Here is a 17,120-nt window from a genome sequence, read left to right as displayed (position 1 = left end):
AATTGTGCATCCCCACAATGACATCATTCTTAAAGTGACAGTAACCCTTTAGGTGACAGGACCCCTTTAAGGCCTTCGGTAGGGCGTTCCACATTTTAGCAGCATAGCATAAGAACGAGTTTGACCCTCTGAGCCGAACCTGGGTTGAAGTGTTGTTGGGTGGGCATAGAGCGCGTGCGTTTGAACAGGGTTCAAGTGGTTAGAGTAAAAAACAACAAAAACAAACGCTACTGCAGCTGGATTTATTAGGCTCAGGCAGAGAGGCCAGACTGAGAGTCTGCTGCTTTCTACACTCAGAACCAGGGACGTGCTGGCCATTGGGAAAAGCGGGACAACTCCCGAACGGCCGGTTCATTCCCGGCCTGGACCATTAGGAAAAAAATTAAAATAAAATGTCTGCCTTCGTTCCATTTTGGGGGCTGGGCGGCCAACAAAGTAAATCATCACTGTCGGGCAGAAACCTCGTATCTCCAAGTTTCAAATTTGTTCGTTTTTTTTCGCAAAGCAAAGCCCTGCTTCATCATACAAGGCCGTCGCACAAAAGTAGTGAAAACAGTTGATCTACAAGCACACAACGCCTCGCGGTGCGAGGCGTTGTGCGCTTGTAGATCGGCTGTTTTCACTAGTTTAAATCATTTTTAAAATGATAAATACAAAACAAACGCTTTTGGACATACAAGGTTTCCACCCGACAACGACAAAATATAACTCATGTAACTGGCCCACTGGCTTGTCACTTGTCATGATCTGAAATAGCAAAGCAGCAGCAGCGCTATATAGAGAGATCTCTCTCTATAGCGCGCAATGAGGGCCTCTACAACTCTTTTTCCCGGGCTGAATCAGGGGCCCAGCACGTCCCTGCTCAGAACAAGGTGTTTCATTTAGTGTTCCAGTGATGCACACAGCAGCAGCAGCAGAGCAGCCAGCTCTGACCCCTCCACACAGACAGACGCAGCTAGAGTGGAAAACTAATAACAAAGCATGTCATTCATGAGCTGTTGATTGACTTCCCATTCCACTAGAAAACACCTCAAAGTGACTGAGCACTTTTTGTGGCCAATACTTTTGTACTTTTACTCGAGTAATACTGTATTAACAGTTTGCAAATAGTACAGTGGCACGATCATACAGTGATGCTAAATAGGATGACACAAAAATCCCCTCTAAAGCTAGCCTTACACATAACAACTCTGAAAAGATTCATCAGTCGTAATAAAATTGAGGCGAGTCGCGGCGCTCCTCCCCCCCGACTAAATTTTTACCCCGACTTGAGACCCCGATTCTGTCACGAGAATATTAACTGGTTTGATATTTTCGCAAATCGGGCTGAGACTCAATGATGTAACAACAAAAACAGAACGCTTTGAGCCAAAACAAAAGCCATTCATTCCTCAAGACGCTGAGCTGCCAGCCTGGTAGTAAGTTTTCACATAATTGTAGTGGAGTAAAAGTAGACTAGGAGGGCCGTGGACAGTTCAGAAACCTGTCTACCAGCGACATCATCATCGATGGGGAATCCAAGCTTTAATCCAATTTTTTGTATTCCAATTATTCCACCTCAAAGTATTCAAATAGTGGAATATTCAACAGGACTGGCCAAACTGTCAAACATTAAGTAAGCAAGATTCAAACATTGTGAAAATAGCAGATCTATATTCACGGCTATATTCACGCCTGCGTTGCGAGGCATTGTGAGCATGTAGATCTGCTATTTTCACAATATTTATCTGTGGAACCGAGTCACATTAAATGTAATACCTACAATTCCAAGTGCTTGTCAGGGTGGGGGTCCCCAGTTCAAATAATATTTGAAAATAAACATATTATGTTTAGTTTGGGGGTCACGGCCTAAAACGTTGAGAACCCCTGGTATAGAGCATTAACAAATTCATCCACCAGGGGCATTGACAACTCATTCTTATGACTTCCTATCTAGCCAAGCTTTATAAACTATATATTTTTTAAAGAGGAAACAATAATGAAATAAGATAAATAATAAGTGAATATTCGACTTCGGTGAACAACGTCGAATAGTGACTTTGAAATTCTAATATTCTAATATTTTGGTGAATGCCCCTAATCCTAATCCAAGCCAATAGAAACTGCAGGCTTTAGATTCCTGGAAAGTCGGCCTGATAGAATGGAAGCCATTGTTCTGGCATCAATAAAAGTCAGAATATATATTTATGAGCGTCGCTCGTGGAAGCAGCCATGCTCCTACATCTGGCTTTGCCAAAGTGTGTCGTACGCCCAGGGTCACGTTGGCCTCGCACGTCTGTGGCACTTTGACCATTATTTTAACCCATTTAGGCCTAGAATTATTGAATGCTTTAACCAGTGAAAAATAGCAGATCTACAAGCTCACAGCGCGGCACCGAGTGCCGCGCTGCGAGCTTGTAGATCTGCTATTTTTGAAAAAGTCATGAAAATGTGTGCAAATAGATGGGGGTCCGTGACCAAATACATGTCATTTTGGGGGTCCTTCACGTGAAAAGGCTTGAGCACCACTGACATAGTAGTCTCTCAAGAACAGACTAACTGAGCTCCAGTTAAGTGAAAAGGACCTTTTCTTTGACGATGGCTGGCCAGATTGCTGACATAGAAACATAGGGTTTTTCAAAAAATCTTAGAAGGATTCAAAAGACACTTATAGAATCGGGCCAAAATTCTAATTCTCATGATTTTTCAAAAATAGCAGATCTACAAGCTCGCAGCGCAGCACTCGGTGCCGCGCTGTGAGCTTGTATATCTGCTATTTTTCAATAGTTAAAGCATAAAATAATGATACACAAAATGTGTACCCGTTCTAAATGGGTAAGCTTTAACTATTAAAGAGTAGCAGATCTACAAGCTCACAGCTGCAAGCTTGTAGAGCTGCTATTTTTGAGAAATCGTGACCATTTGTGCAAGTCTTTGAATATTTTTGATCCGATCCTATCCTACAACTTTCCAACGCCCCATCATGCATTGCGCAGAAGGCGTGCGGCAGCTTACCGGCACCGCAGCCAAGTGTGATCTACAAGCTCACAACGGTTGCATCTGCGACGCGACGTGAGCTTGTATGTCTGCTGTTAACCGGAAGTGTCCCACACAGATAATGCTACAATAAATTCTCGCGGAAACAGGTGGATAAATGTTTTCTAAATCCTTCCTCTAAATCAGTGGTTCTCAAACATTTTCATGTTAAGGACCCCCCAAAATTACATGTGTTTGGCCGGGGACCCCCATCTCAAAACATGTTGTTCCAGGGACCACCCAGAAGCAAATATCTGAGTTACAAATGTTCGCTTTTAAAAAGATACATTCAAAGAATTTTTCATTTTTTTTCAAAAATGGCAGATCTACAAGCTCGCAGCGCGGCACTCGGTGCCGCGCTGTGAGCTTGTAGATCTGCTATTTTTCAATAGTTAAAGCATTGAATAATTCTAGGCCTACAGGTAAATGGGTTAATCACTGAAAAACCCTGTCTAAGGATGATGATGTCATTGGTAGGCAGGGTCATGTGACATGGCTACTCACGCCTTGAGGGTCCCAGAGGTCATGAGCTCGGTCACCAGGGTGATGACCTTCTGACCTCGGTAGGTGCTCTTCCAGGAGTCGTAGAAACGCACGATGTTTGGGTGTTGAAGTCCTTTCAGCATCTCCACCTCCTCCTCGAAGCGCTGCCGCTCCGACTTGGACAGCCTGCGAGTCTGAAACATTTATTATGTTAGATATAGAATATGACTATATATATATATATATATAGATTAAAAAAATTAACGCATTTTAATCACACTTAGTTTTTGCACCACGGAACCTTCAGTTTCAGGCATACCGATCATAGCGATGCACCAACCAAGAAGAGACAACAAACGCAAAGGGAGAAGTAGCCGATCAGAGCGATTTGCTTGACCCAGTGGATGCCAAATTCAGATTTAAAAAAACACACTTGTTGATTCACTCGTACAACAAAATGTGTTTTACTTGAAAAAAAAAATGCTTCTCGGGTCAAATATTAATATGCGATTAAAATGCGATTAATTAAATACAAAGCCTGTAATTAATTCTATTATTTTTTTAATCGCATCCCAGCCCTAATATATATATATATATATATATACTATATATAATATAGATATACAGAGAGAGAGATAGAGAGAGAGAGTCTGAAACATTTATATATGTTAAATATATAATACTTGGGTCACGATACGATTGTATCACGATATATTTTGCGATGCATATTGCAATATATTGTGATATTCAACTGAATTAACTTTTTTTCTTTTTTTCTTTTTTTTTAGAGCTGAACTTTCCATGCACCACCTGGGTAGTCTAATAGTAATAACAAGCATGTAGATCACATCATATTGATAACTCAAAGGACACATTGAGTAAAAACCATTTTTTATGTCATTAAAACTTTCTATCTTCAATATTTATGACATCATGGATCCAACCCTAACCATATATGGGCATACAAGGGACAAGGACGGAAAGACAGAGATACAAATATATTTAATTGCAAGTGTGACATCATCTTTCTACTGTTAATAATTATTATATATTAATAGTAGTAGCAGTAGTAATAATTAATAAAGGTTTGAATATTTGGCTGGCAGGCCTGATATGAACTGGAGAGGAGGGGGGAGTGTGTGTGTGTGTGTGTGTGTGTGTGTGTGTGTGTGTGTGTGTGTGTGTGTGTGTGTGTGTGTGTGTGTGTGTGTGTGTGTGTGTGTGTAGGGGCGTCACACCAAATTCTGGGCCCTGGGTACAAGGATTCACTGCGGGCCCCCCATGAATGTTAACTATTAAAAAATAGCAGATATACAAGCTCGCAGCGCGGCACCGAGTGCCACGTTGCGAGCTTGTAGATCTGCTATTTTTGAAAAATTGTGAAAATGTGTGCAAGAAACCTATGTTTCTATGTCAGTGGTGCTCAAACTTTTTCATGTCAAGATATGATATGTATTTGGCCACGGACCCCCATCTAAAAATATTTAGTTCCAGGAACCCCCCAGAAGCAAAATTTGAGTTACAAATGTTCGCTTAAAAAATACATATATTCTCTCTCTCTCATTTTCACGACTTTTCAAAAATAGCAGATCTACAAGCTCGCAGCACGGCACTCGGTGCCGCGCTGTGAGCTTGTATATCTGCTATTTTTCAATAGCTAAAGTTACTAGAGCCCCTCCACCTTGGGCTCTTGTAACTCAGTCCCACTCCCCCCCCCCCCCCCTTGTGACGCCCCTGTGTGTGTGTGTGTGTGTGTGTGTGTGTGTGTGTGTGTGTGTGTGTGTGTGTGTGTGTGTGTGTGTGTGTGCATGTTCATAATTTGTAGGATTTATGACGGCTTAAAGTCCATTTAAAACAGACTGAGAGTTGAAAGTGTCCTTGAACAAAGACACTGTGAGCTCATCTGGTTCTGTTCACTGTCTGTCTGTGTCCAAGAACACTGTGTTCACAGCAGACACACACATGCACGCACGCACGCACGCACGCACGCCCACACGCACGCACGCAGCTGCTATGTACTGTATGTATGTGACACATAGTGAACTGTAGCTCAATGTTCTGGGCCAGAACTCAGCTCTAAAGAACAGCCACGCAGCAGCAGTAGGCTAATATGCATGGTAGCTAGTCTTGGCAGCAGACAATTGTACAAGTCCCTCTGATCCGAGTCCCAAGCGAGTCGCAAGTCATTTGGTCCAAGTCTCAAGCAAGTCTCAAGTTTTTTCTGTTGTGGGCAAGTCAAGTCGAGTCGAGTCACAAGGTTGTCAAGTCAATTCGAGTCGAGTCACAAGGTTATCATGTCAAGTCGCGTCGAGTCAAGTCGCGTCGCGTCGAGTCACAAGGTTGTCAAGTCGAGTCAAGTCACAAGCTTTTCAAGTCGAATCACAGGTTATATCTCAGGTTTATATCTTGAAGAGCGAAACCTTTCTTCCTAAAGTAAATGTCAAAAAATACCATGCAGATCTGATCATAGTGTGTGGCTGCTTCCGTGCTTGTGCTCTTGCTTACATGCCTGTCTCCAATCAATCAAATCAATCAATCAATAAAAGTGTGAACCTAGCGTGGCGTTCACGACTGCTTTGGTGAGTGGCGTAGTGGCAAGTCGTCCGAGTCAGCGTGTCTCAAGTCGAGTCGAGTCGGGAGTCATTGTCTTCCAAGTCAAGTCAAGTCTCAAGTTTTTGACCTTATGTCTGAGTCAAGTCGCAAGTCGTCAAATTTGCGACTCGAGTCCGAGTCAAGTCGAGTCATCATGACTCGAGTCCAATTGTCTGCTTGGCAGTAACATGTGGGGACTGTGGATGAAATCCGGTGTATTTACATTGTATTTATCTAATGTCCATTAATATGCATTGTCCCGTCTCAATAAACAAACACAGTAAAAGTAAGTAAAGTAATGAATACTAATGTCATCCAGCATCTACAATCCAGCAAGTGGCAGCACAAGTGGTGGCAAAACTAAAGCAGAATGTTTAGCTACATTCTCTCACGACAGCTCTCACAAACATACAGTAGCCACCACGTCGAACAAACATGAACATTTTGCACTGTCCACATTTTAAACATGCCTCTCTTTGAACCGCATTTATTTCAATTTAACAAAAATTCGCCTCACGCAGAGCAGCCAGTCCTGACCGAGTGATCCATAGTTGTCCGGCGACGCGATTTACGTCACAAACGGGCGTAAACACAACGCACTCCTCCTCCTGCCTGCAAGCGGAGATGGAGCGGGGGGGGACGGTTCCACAGAGCAACATCACAGACTCTTCTGTGCTTCACACCAAGGGGGACTAACACTACACTGGGGGGGGCGGTTCCACAGAGCAACATCACAGACTCTTCTGTGCTTCACACCAAGGGGGACTAACACTACACTGGGGGGGACGGTTCCACAGAGCAACATCACAGACTCTTCTGTGCTTCACACCAAGGGGGACTAACACTACACTGGGGGGGACGGTTCCACAGAGCAACATCACAGACTCTTCTGTGCTTCACACCAAGGGGGACTAACACTACACTGGGGGGGACGGTTCCACAGAGCAACATCACAGACTCTTCTGTGCTTCACACCAAGGGGGACTAACACTACACTGGGGGGGACGGTTCCACAGAGCAACATCACAGACTCTTCTGTGCTTCACACCAAGGGGGACTAACACTACACTGGGGGGGACGGTTCCACAGAGCAACATCACAGACTCTTCTGTGCTTCACACCAAGGGGGACTAACACTACACTGGGGGGGGCGGTTCCACAGAGCAACATCACAGACTCTTCTGTGCTTCACACCAAGGGGGACTAACACTACACTGGGGGGGACGGTTCCACAGAGCAACATCACAGACTCTTCTGTGCTTCACACCAAGGGGGACTAACACTACACTGGGGGGGACGGTTCCACAGAGCAACATCACAGACTCTTCTGTGCTTCACACCAAGGGGGACTAACACTACACTGGGGGGGACGGTTCCACAGAGCAACATCACAGACTCTTCTGTGCTTCACACCAAGGGGGACTAACACTACACTGGGGGGGACGGTTCCACAGAGCAACATCACAGACTCTTCTGTGCTTCACACCAAGGGGGACTAACACTACACTGGGGGGGGCGGTTCCACAGAGCAACATCACAGACTCTTCTGTGCTTCACACCAAGGGGGACTAACACTACACTGGGGGGGACGGTTCCACAGAGCAACATCACAGACTCTTCTGTGCTTCACACCAAGGGGGACTAACACTACACTGGGGGGGACGGTTCCACAGAGCAACATCACAGACTCTTCTGTGCTTCACACCAAGGGGGACTAACACTACACTGGGGGGGGCGGTTCCACAGAGCAACATCACAGACTCTTCTGTGCTTCACACCAAGGGGGACTAACACTACACTGGGGGGGACGGTTCCACAGAGCAACATCACAGACTCTTCTGTGCTTCACACCAAGGGGGACTAACACTACACTGGGGGGGGCGGTTCCACAGAGCAACATCACAGACTCTTCTGTGCTTCACACCAAGGGGGACTAACACTACACTGGGGGGGACGGTTCCACAGAGCAACATCACAGACTCTTCTGTGCTTCACACCAAGGGGGACTAACACTACACTGGGGGGGACGGTTCCACAGAGCAACATCACAGACTCTTCTGTGCTTCACACCAAGGGGGACTAACACTACACTGGGGGGGGCGGTTCCACAGAGCAACATCACAGACTCTTCTGTGCTTCACACCAAGGGGGACTAACACTACACTGGGGGGGATGGTTCCACAGAGCAACATCACAGACTCTTCTGTGCTTCACACCAAGGGGGACTAACACTACACTGTGCTTCACACCAAGGGGGACTAACACTACACTGTGCTTCACACCAAGGGGGACTAACACTACACTGTGCTTCACACCAAGGGGGACTAACACTACACTGTGCTTCACACCAAGGGGGACTAACACTACACTGGCACACACACTGCCATTGGAATATGATAATCAGGGGATATCTTAAAAAGTCCTGGAATAAATTCCTTACCAAAACATTTCTTCACCAATGTGTTTGTAAAGGTGTCTAGTAACACATCTCACAAAGACTGAAATTCAGTTTCCCTAGGAAAATCTTTGACAGCTAGGGTAATTCTGGGTCTCATTCACTCACTATACACTATACTATAGGGGAAAAGATCACTCCCAAAAAATATGCTTTAAGTGGGATGTGAGTGGGTCTAATTAGGTGTTTTTAATTATTCTGAATCCATTGCAAGCATTTGTTTTGCACAAAAAAACATTCATTGGGCTAACAGCCCATAAAATGATGGTTTAGTGACGAGTCATCACTTTTCACAGTGGTATGCCATCCCACTTAAAGCATATTTTTTTTGGAGTGACTTTTTCCCCCTATAGTATAGTGTATAGTGAGACCCAGAATTACCCTAGCTGTCAAAGATTTTCCTAGGGAAACTGAATTTCAGTCTTTGTGAGATGTGTTACACCTTTACAAACACATTGGTGAAGATTTTTTTTGGTAAGGAATTTATTCCAGGATTTGACACTATTTCTAAAGATATACCCTGACTATGATAGGAATAGCGTGTTTTAAACCTTCTACTTTACCCTTTCTGCCTTTCCTGCAATGACAACCTTAAAAATGCAGCTTACAGAGAAAAATGACTTTTTTATTGTGTCGCCTTTTGCGAGCCACGCGTGTCTGTCAGTGTGTGTACACACTGTGGGACTGCCACACCACACACACATCTAGACACCCTCCGCCTCCCTGTGTTTCTGCACACAACACAGAAAACTCAGCTGGCAGACCGGCGATCACTGCTGTTAAAAGTTGTTATCCTAGATTAAAAGCTGCCGTTTCATTTGCCGTGATGTTGAAAGTGAACACGTAACGTGTGAAATCAGTGGTGGACATTTTATACTGAAGTAAAAGTATCAGTGAGCAGAGTGAGACCAGCACAACAGAACAGAGTAGCTCAAACGGGACCAATAGTAGTTTGTCAATAGACAGTGTCCAGTCACTCTTGCTGTGTGTTACTGCTTTAGTTTTCCCCTCGCCTCCCCGCCCCCATGAGTCAGGATTTGGTGAGAGCCTATTCATTCACTTCACCTATATACCCAGACAGCACAGCGACATAACGCCGATACCTACTCACCCTCTGTAACAAAGGAGACGCTATATGTAGCGTCGGTAGCGTTTGCTCATTGGGACGATGCATTTGCGACGTCGCTTGCCACACGGCACAGATATTTTTTTCTTTTTCAACATGTTACACCCATAGAGTTATAATAAGTAGGTTACACCACGGATAACCGCTTGACGCGAGCGAGTGAGTGAGTGAGTGAGTGAGTGAGTGAGTGAGTGAGTGAGTGAGTGAGTGAGTGAGTGAGTGAGTGAGTGAGTGAGTGAGAGAGTGAGTGAGTGAGTGAGTGAGTGAGTGAGTGAGTGAGTGAGTGAGTGAGTGAGTGAGTGAGTGAGTGAGTGAGTGAGTGAGTGAGTGAGTGAGTGAGAGAGAGAGAGAGAGAGAGAGAGAGAGAGAGAGAGAGAGAGTGAGTGAGTGAGTGAGTGAGTGAGTGAGTGTGTGTGTGTGCATGAGCGCAGGGGGTAGGGGGGGACGGGGGGGATTAACACCTCCACTTTTTTTGGGTGGGGGGGATATCCCCTCCAGTGTTCAGGTCCAAGAAAAAGCCGCAAATATGATCGATTATACTGTACACACTGAGTAGTTCTCATTTCAAGGCGTATTACTGCCCTCTAGAGGCACAGTCCCAACAGTGCAGTCACAGTGCAGTCGGCAGCTCAGCTCAGCTGTTCTGAATGAGTTTAATTAATGCAACGCGATAGTGACAAGCAGGCAGGCAGTGGCAGAAGGAGACCGTCATTGCAGGTGCTGGACCTGCTGCTGGTGTGTGTAGGCTAGTCTCACATCATTCTCAGTCAAAATGAAACGGTCAAAAAACCAAAAAACGATAACGTCGTTCTTTAAATCAAGCAACAATGAAAGTACCTTTGAACAGATGCATAATGGAAATGCAATTTCGTTTGTCAACACATTTTAAGTTACGTTTCCTCTTGTTACTGTGGTTCAATAAAAAGATCTAATATAGACTTAATGAATTCATGTGTATTTCATTTTAAAAATGCCTTGAAATCTGCGTAAAACAACTGTGTAATTCAGCTCAAGTGGAGGGGATATGTCCCCCCCTCCTCGGGGCAAAAGTGGGGGGGATATCACCAAAAGTGGGGGGGATACCCCAACATTTTTCGCACGCGCTACGCGCGCGCACATACCTCCCAGATGTGTCCCCTTCACTTTTAAAATGCCTCCTGCGCCCCTGTGTGTGTGTGTGTGTGAGTGAGTGAGTGAGTGAGTGAGTGAGTGAGTGAGTGAGTGAGTGAGTGAGTGTGTGTTAATGCCTCGGAGATAGAGAGAGCGACAGATACAGACAGCGTCTATAAAAACTGCGTGTGTATGATGTTTTAAGCATTGTTTCCCAAGTACTGGCCTGGGTCTCGACCCACGAGTGGGTCGCGGAATGGGACTGTGTGTGTGTGCCAATGTTGTGTATTGTAACTGCGTCTTCTATTGCAAACAGTGCTAAACTCACCCCCACACCACGCAAAAGTCCTCAATTCAACATAATACAGGCTACGTGAGTAAAAGTACAAAAGTATTGACTTGATTTCATAGGCAATTAATTGTTAGCCTACTGTCAAATCTTTTGTCCCAGTCCAGTTTTTGCTGAAAGACTGTCAGCCCAGACTACACTGGACATCTTACACAATTGTTCCTGTTTCCTGAGTTATTGGTGTCCGAACAAGTGTGCCTTTTTGTTCATGATAGATATTGACAATAAGGTATTGAAACATTTTAATCTGACTTAAAACCTAAACCCCTTATGTTGATCAAATATAGAGCAGTCCTGCCTGAGCGCCCGCAGGGCGCGAAGTCTAGAAATGCACGGCCGCACTGCGGCCGTGCATTTCTAGTTTATTATGTTTGCCAAAAGAGTAAGATTGTTTTATTTATTTATTGTTTAATCTTTAATTATTATTTTTTTTGTCAAATAGCAGCAATCGCTTGCAGTCACGTTGGGACAGTTAGCAGCATTCTTTCCTCAATACATTTGTTACAATAATATGGAATAAGCAGAAAAAATGTAAAGGTCAAAGTTAAACGCAATATAATATGAAATACACATTATAGGCTACTCTTGATACATGAGCAATATAATATTAATACTTTTTTAAAAGGAGTAGTAAATTACTATAGTAAGGGCAGTGGTTCTCAACCTGTGGGTCAGGACCCCCAGGGTGGTCCCCCTAATTATTTTGGGGGGGGGGGGGGGGGGTCCCCAGATGTTTAACTTAATGTGCAACATTGTTTTCTCACTCAACAGTAAACAAACCAACATAATGTTCAAGTGTATAGAGTGTATCTGCACATTTCTAAAATGGCAATTTAAGAACATTTTAATACCTCTAAAATGACACATTTTATCATTGTCCAAATTTTCAAATATTAGAGGCAGAAATTGTGAAAATAGCAGATCTACATGCTCACAACTCGAGGCGTTGTGTTTTTGATTGCAATCTGAAAATGCGGAAAATAGCAGATCTACATGTAGATCTGCTATTTTCACAACAGAACCGTGTTATACTCAACACCAAGTGCTCGTCAGGGTGTGTGTGTGTGTGTGTGTGTGTGTGTGTGTGAGAGGGGGAGGGGGGGGGGGGGTCCCCAGTTAAAATGTGATTATTTTGGGGGTCGCAGTTGCCCTTCTGAGGACTAGGGTGCTATAGCAGGATCATGTTCTTATTATTATTATCTCCATGTCACAGCTCCAGTGTTCTGTAGCTGAACTGCAAGCTGCAGGAGTCTGATATGATAATACTTATCTGACATCAACACATACTGTACACCCCCCATACACCCCCCCTCCCCTCCCCACCGTCAGGGTCATAATTATCACAGAGAGAAGGTACTCAGGAGATCAGCCGGTCCACATGCGCGTGTATCAAAACAGCGGCGCAGTTCGGCCAGTGGAGACGCCCCTATACTCTATAGAGACGCCCCTCTTTACAACACACACGCTGTGCTCAAAATAAACTTGACACTTGTACTGTGAAAGGCTCTCATTTTATTTATCTTCTGTGAGAAATTAGAATTAGTGAAAACGGCTCACAACACACTTTGAAAAGATAAAAATATACTGTCTTGTTTTGTTCACTACTAGAAAATGCAGACATAACTTAGAAAATGCAGACATAACCGTTTATTTACAACAGCCACAAATGTAATACATTTGTAAAACATGGGCTGTAGGAAACAATTAAGGAAACCATAAAATGTGAATTAACGTTCATACTCTGCATTTCCTTAAAGCTTATTCGAATTCGCCTTTACTTTAACATTAAAACCAGAACTACTGTCATACTCAAGATAACTTATAACATGTCGGGTTATTGTTAAAGTAACTGACAGAGATGACAAGGCAACGGGCTTAGGCCAATCAGAGGCAAGCGGAACGAGAGGGCCGAACTGCGCCGCTGTTTTGATACACGCTCCACATGCAGTGGTGGAAGAAGGTGCTCAGATCTTTTACTCCAGTAAAGGATCAATACTCATACAATAGAATGAGTGTCTCTTGTTATAGCTGTTGTTTCATGTATTAGTGCAGGGTTCTTTTTGTTATTTTTGTATGTGTTTTAGTGTTTGTTTTTTTAAATGGACCTCTGAAGTCGGGGCATTCACCAAATATTTGAATATTCGAATATTCGAAAATCAAAGTCACTATTCGACGTTGTTCACCGAAGTCGAATATTCGCTTATATACATTTTTTCATTGTTTGCTCTTTAAATAATACATAGTTTATAAAGCTTGGCTAGATAGGAGGACGTCATAAGAATGAGTTGTCAATGCCCCTGGTGGATGAATTTGTTATTGCTCTATACCAGGGGTTCTCAAACCTTTTTAGGCCGTGACCCCCAAAATAAACATATTTGAACTGGGGACCCCCACCCTGACAAGCACTTGGAATTGTAGGTATTACATTTAACTCATTCTGTGCCAATGACGTCTCATGACGTCTTTTGTGTTTTTTGTATAGAAAGATTTTTTTTTTTTTTTTTTAAGATGTCAAAATGACCTGAGATCAGAGAGATGCTTTTCTCTGTTTGTGTGTTGGCTCCCTCGTTTAGCTGATTGAGAAAATGTGTGTCCATTCTAGTGGATGAACACCTTTTTTGATTCATTCAGCTCTATCTCTGGAACCATTTGTCTGATTGACAAAATTATTTTTGCCACTGAATCACAACAACTGTGTCTGTTTCTGTTTTATTAAAAAGAAAACATTTTTTTTCATTGCATAGTAAAGAAAAACATACAAAACCGTGGCACAGCTACCTTGGAGCCATTTTGGCATTTGGCACAGAAAGAGTTGTGACTCGCTTCTGCAGATAAATATTGTGAAAATAGCAGATCTACATCTGCTATTTTCACAATGTTGGCCTCTTGCTTACTTAATATTTGACAGTTTATCCAGTCCTGTCGAATATTCCACTATTCGAATACTTTGAGGTCGAATAATTCGAATACTAAAAATCACATTTCATGAATGCCCTACTCTGAAGTCTACACAAATAAAGTTGATGATGAATACTGCATTATAGAAATACTCTGTTACAAGTAAAAGTCAGAAATTCAAAATGTAAAGTATGAAAGTGTTGGCATCAAAATGTACAAAAAGTGAAAGTATAAAATGTTTGAAATAATAGCAGATCTACAAGCTCACAACTTCAAATAGTTGTGAGCTTCAAATAGTTGTGACATCACACTGTGAGCTTCAAATAGTTGTGACATCACACTGTGAGCTTCAAATAGTTGTGACATCACACTGTGAGCTTCAAATAGCCCAGGTATAAAATAGGGCTAAAGTGGTTAATGTATGCTTTATAATATTAATTTATATGCAAAGTTACTTTATATGAACTGGTTACTGCAAAGTAACTGGTAACTGGTTGTAGTGGAGTAAAAGTAACATGCAACTACTGAATGATCAGGTAGAGTTGTAGTTGCTGTCAAATGTCCTTCCTTTACTAAACCACGTTGCAACCAGTTGGTTGAGCTTTGTGCAGACATGCCTGAGTGGGCCTCTGAGGAAGACGAAAAGTCGAAACGTCAGTCACCCTGTCGCTCAAATAAATGAACGTGCAGACCAGTTGAGTGCTCCATCTTTTTTATCTGGGTAGTCATTTTTGAAGTGCCCAGGTAATATGTCTTTTTGGGGGCGTTTTGTTACCCTTACTGTACGTTCACAGTCAGGGGCGTGCGTCACAAGGGGTAGGAAGGTGGGACTGAGTTACCAGGGCCCAAGGTGGAGGGGCCCTAATAACGTTATCTATTGAAAAAATAGCAGATATACGAGCTCACAGCGTGGCACCGAGTGCCGCGCTGCGAGCTTGTAGATCTGCTATTTTTGAAAAGTCGTGAAAATGTGCGCAAATCTTTGGATATATGTATTTTTTAAGTGAACATTTCTAACACAAATTTTGCTTCTGGGTGGTCCCTGGAACTAAATATTTTGAGATGGGGGGGTCCTTCACATGAAAAAGTTTGAGCATCACTGACATGGAAACATAGGTTTCTTGGCACACATTTTCACGATTTTTCAAAAATAGCAGATCTACAAGCTCGCAGCGCGGCACTCGGTGCCGCGCTGTGAGCTTGTATATCTGCTATTTTTCAATAGTTAACATTCATGGGGGGCCCGCAGTGAATCCTTGTACCCAGGGCCCAGAATTTGGTGTGACGCCCCTGTTCACAGTCTATAACAGGGCTAGGCAACCTTAGACACGGTGCCAACATTGGCACATAGGAGGGTGATCACTGGCACACTGGCAGACGTGTGAGAGAGAGAGAGGATCTTTATTTTAAAACCAAATCTTTTTTTTGAGCGGTGGTCACACCGTCTCCATAGCGTGGCCGTGTGTGTAGGTATGTATGTATGTTTGTATGTATGTATGTATGTGGGTGGGTCTGTATGTAGCCACAAGCCTGTGGTGTAGTACCTTTTATGACCACACATGTTAAGGGAGGGGCGCTGTTTTCAGGCCAGGCCAGGCCAGGCACACACACACACGCACACACACACACACACACACACACAGGGGGGAAGGGGGGAGGGGTTGGTGGGTAAACCACCGCTCAGTTCACACGGGTGTGATTTTTAAAAGTGGTCAATTAAATGAAGTTAGCTAATGTATAGCAAATTACATCTGGCAGATAATTCTACATTCATTAAAACTCTGAACTCTGACCGGGGCTGGAGTCTGGGAGATGGTGGGTTATTGCTCTGGGTCTAATGATCCTTATAACAATGTCCTGACAATCACAATATGACAAAATATTTGTCATTAAAATGTATGATGACATGGCACACTGACACTCTAGCAAATACAAATGTGGCACTTAATTTCAAAAAGGTTGCAGAGCCCTGTTCTATAACATTATTCACATTTAATTCATGTCTGTCCACAGCACTGACACACACACACACACACACACACACACACACACACACACACACACACACACACACACACACACACACACACACACACACACACACACACACAGACACAGACACAGACGCAGACGCAGACACACACAGACACAGACACAGACGCAGACACACACAGACACACACACAGACACACACACAGACACACACACACACACACACACACACACACACACACACACACACACACACACACACACACACACACCCCTATTCACTGACACACACACCTGAGACCTACAATTTATAATTTAATGTTGACATTTATTAGACACTCCCCTGCAAGCACGGTCAGGACCTGGACCAATCAGTGACGTCTCCATTGGGTCCAGATCAAGTCAAACCATGACTAGTCAGATCTGGCCTAGAATATCACCTGATTTCAACCAACATAAATCCTGCCCACCAAAACGGACGTCCTGGATTAATCAGAGAGGGTCCGATCGAGGCCAGATAAATATCATAACTAGTCAGGTATGTCCCAGAATATAACCTTACATGCTCATATTTCAACTAACATTACAAACAATAACAATAATCCTGTCAAACAAACAAGTCCATATGACGTCCTGGTAATGACGTCCAGATCATCCCCATATGGGCTGTGATCTGGCCTGGTTCTGAACGTCACTGGAGGACGTTATCATCAGGGACGTGCTGGCCATTGGGAAAAGCGGGACAACTCCCGAACGGCCGGTTCATTCCCAGCCTGTCCAGGCCGGCCATTAGGAAAAATGTTAAAATAAAATTTCGGCCTTCGTTCCATTTTGGGGGCTGGGCGGCCAACAAATTAAATTATCACTGTCGGGCAGAAACCTTGTATCTTTCAAATGTGTAATTTTTCTCGCAAAGCAAAGCCCTGCTTCATCATACTAGGCCGTCTCACAAAAGTAGTGAAAACAGCAGATCTACAAGCACACAACGCCTCGAACCGCGAGGCGTTGTGTGCTTGTAGATCTGCTGTTTTCACTAGTTTAAATCATTTTTTAAACGTATACAAAACAAATGGTTTCCACCCGACAACAACAAAATATAG

At 43.6% G+C, this 17,120-nt stretch overlaps 1 protein-coding gene across 1 annotated transcript in view; it reads right to left on the bottom strand.

The window, feature by feature from the left end:
* The window catches only part of LOC308284354 (serine/threonine-protein kinase WNK4-like), a gene marked incomplete at its 5' end in the record, with an annotated part of 103,671 nt that overhangs the window by 75,134 nt on the left and 11,417 nt on the right, over positions 1 to 17,120 (bottom strand). The window contains one exon of the mRNA XM_080724943.1: positions 3,520 to 3,692. Coding sequence (XP_080581069.1) covers positions 3,520 to 3,692 — 173 coding nt within the window. The remainder of the gene's footprint in view (positions 1 to 3,519; positions 3,693 to 17,120) is intronic.

The sequence above is a fragment of the Nannobrachium achirus genome (assembly GCF_963921795.1).
Source record: "Nannobrachium achirus genome assembly, chromosome: 4".
NCBI classification, from domain to species: Eukaryota; Metazoa; Chordata; class Actinopteri; order Myctophiformes; family Myctophidae; genus Nannobrachium; species Nannobrachium achirus.
The sequence above is the reverse complement of the archived record's forward strand: the minus strand, read 5'-3'. Positions and strand labels throughout refer to the sequence as shown.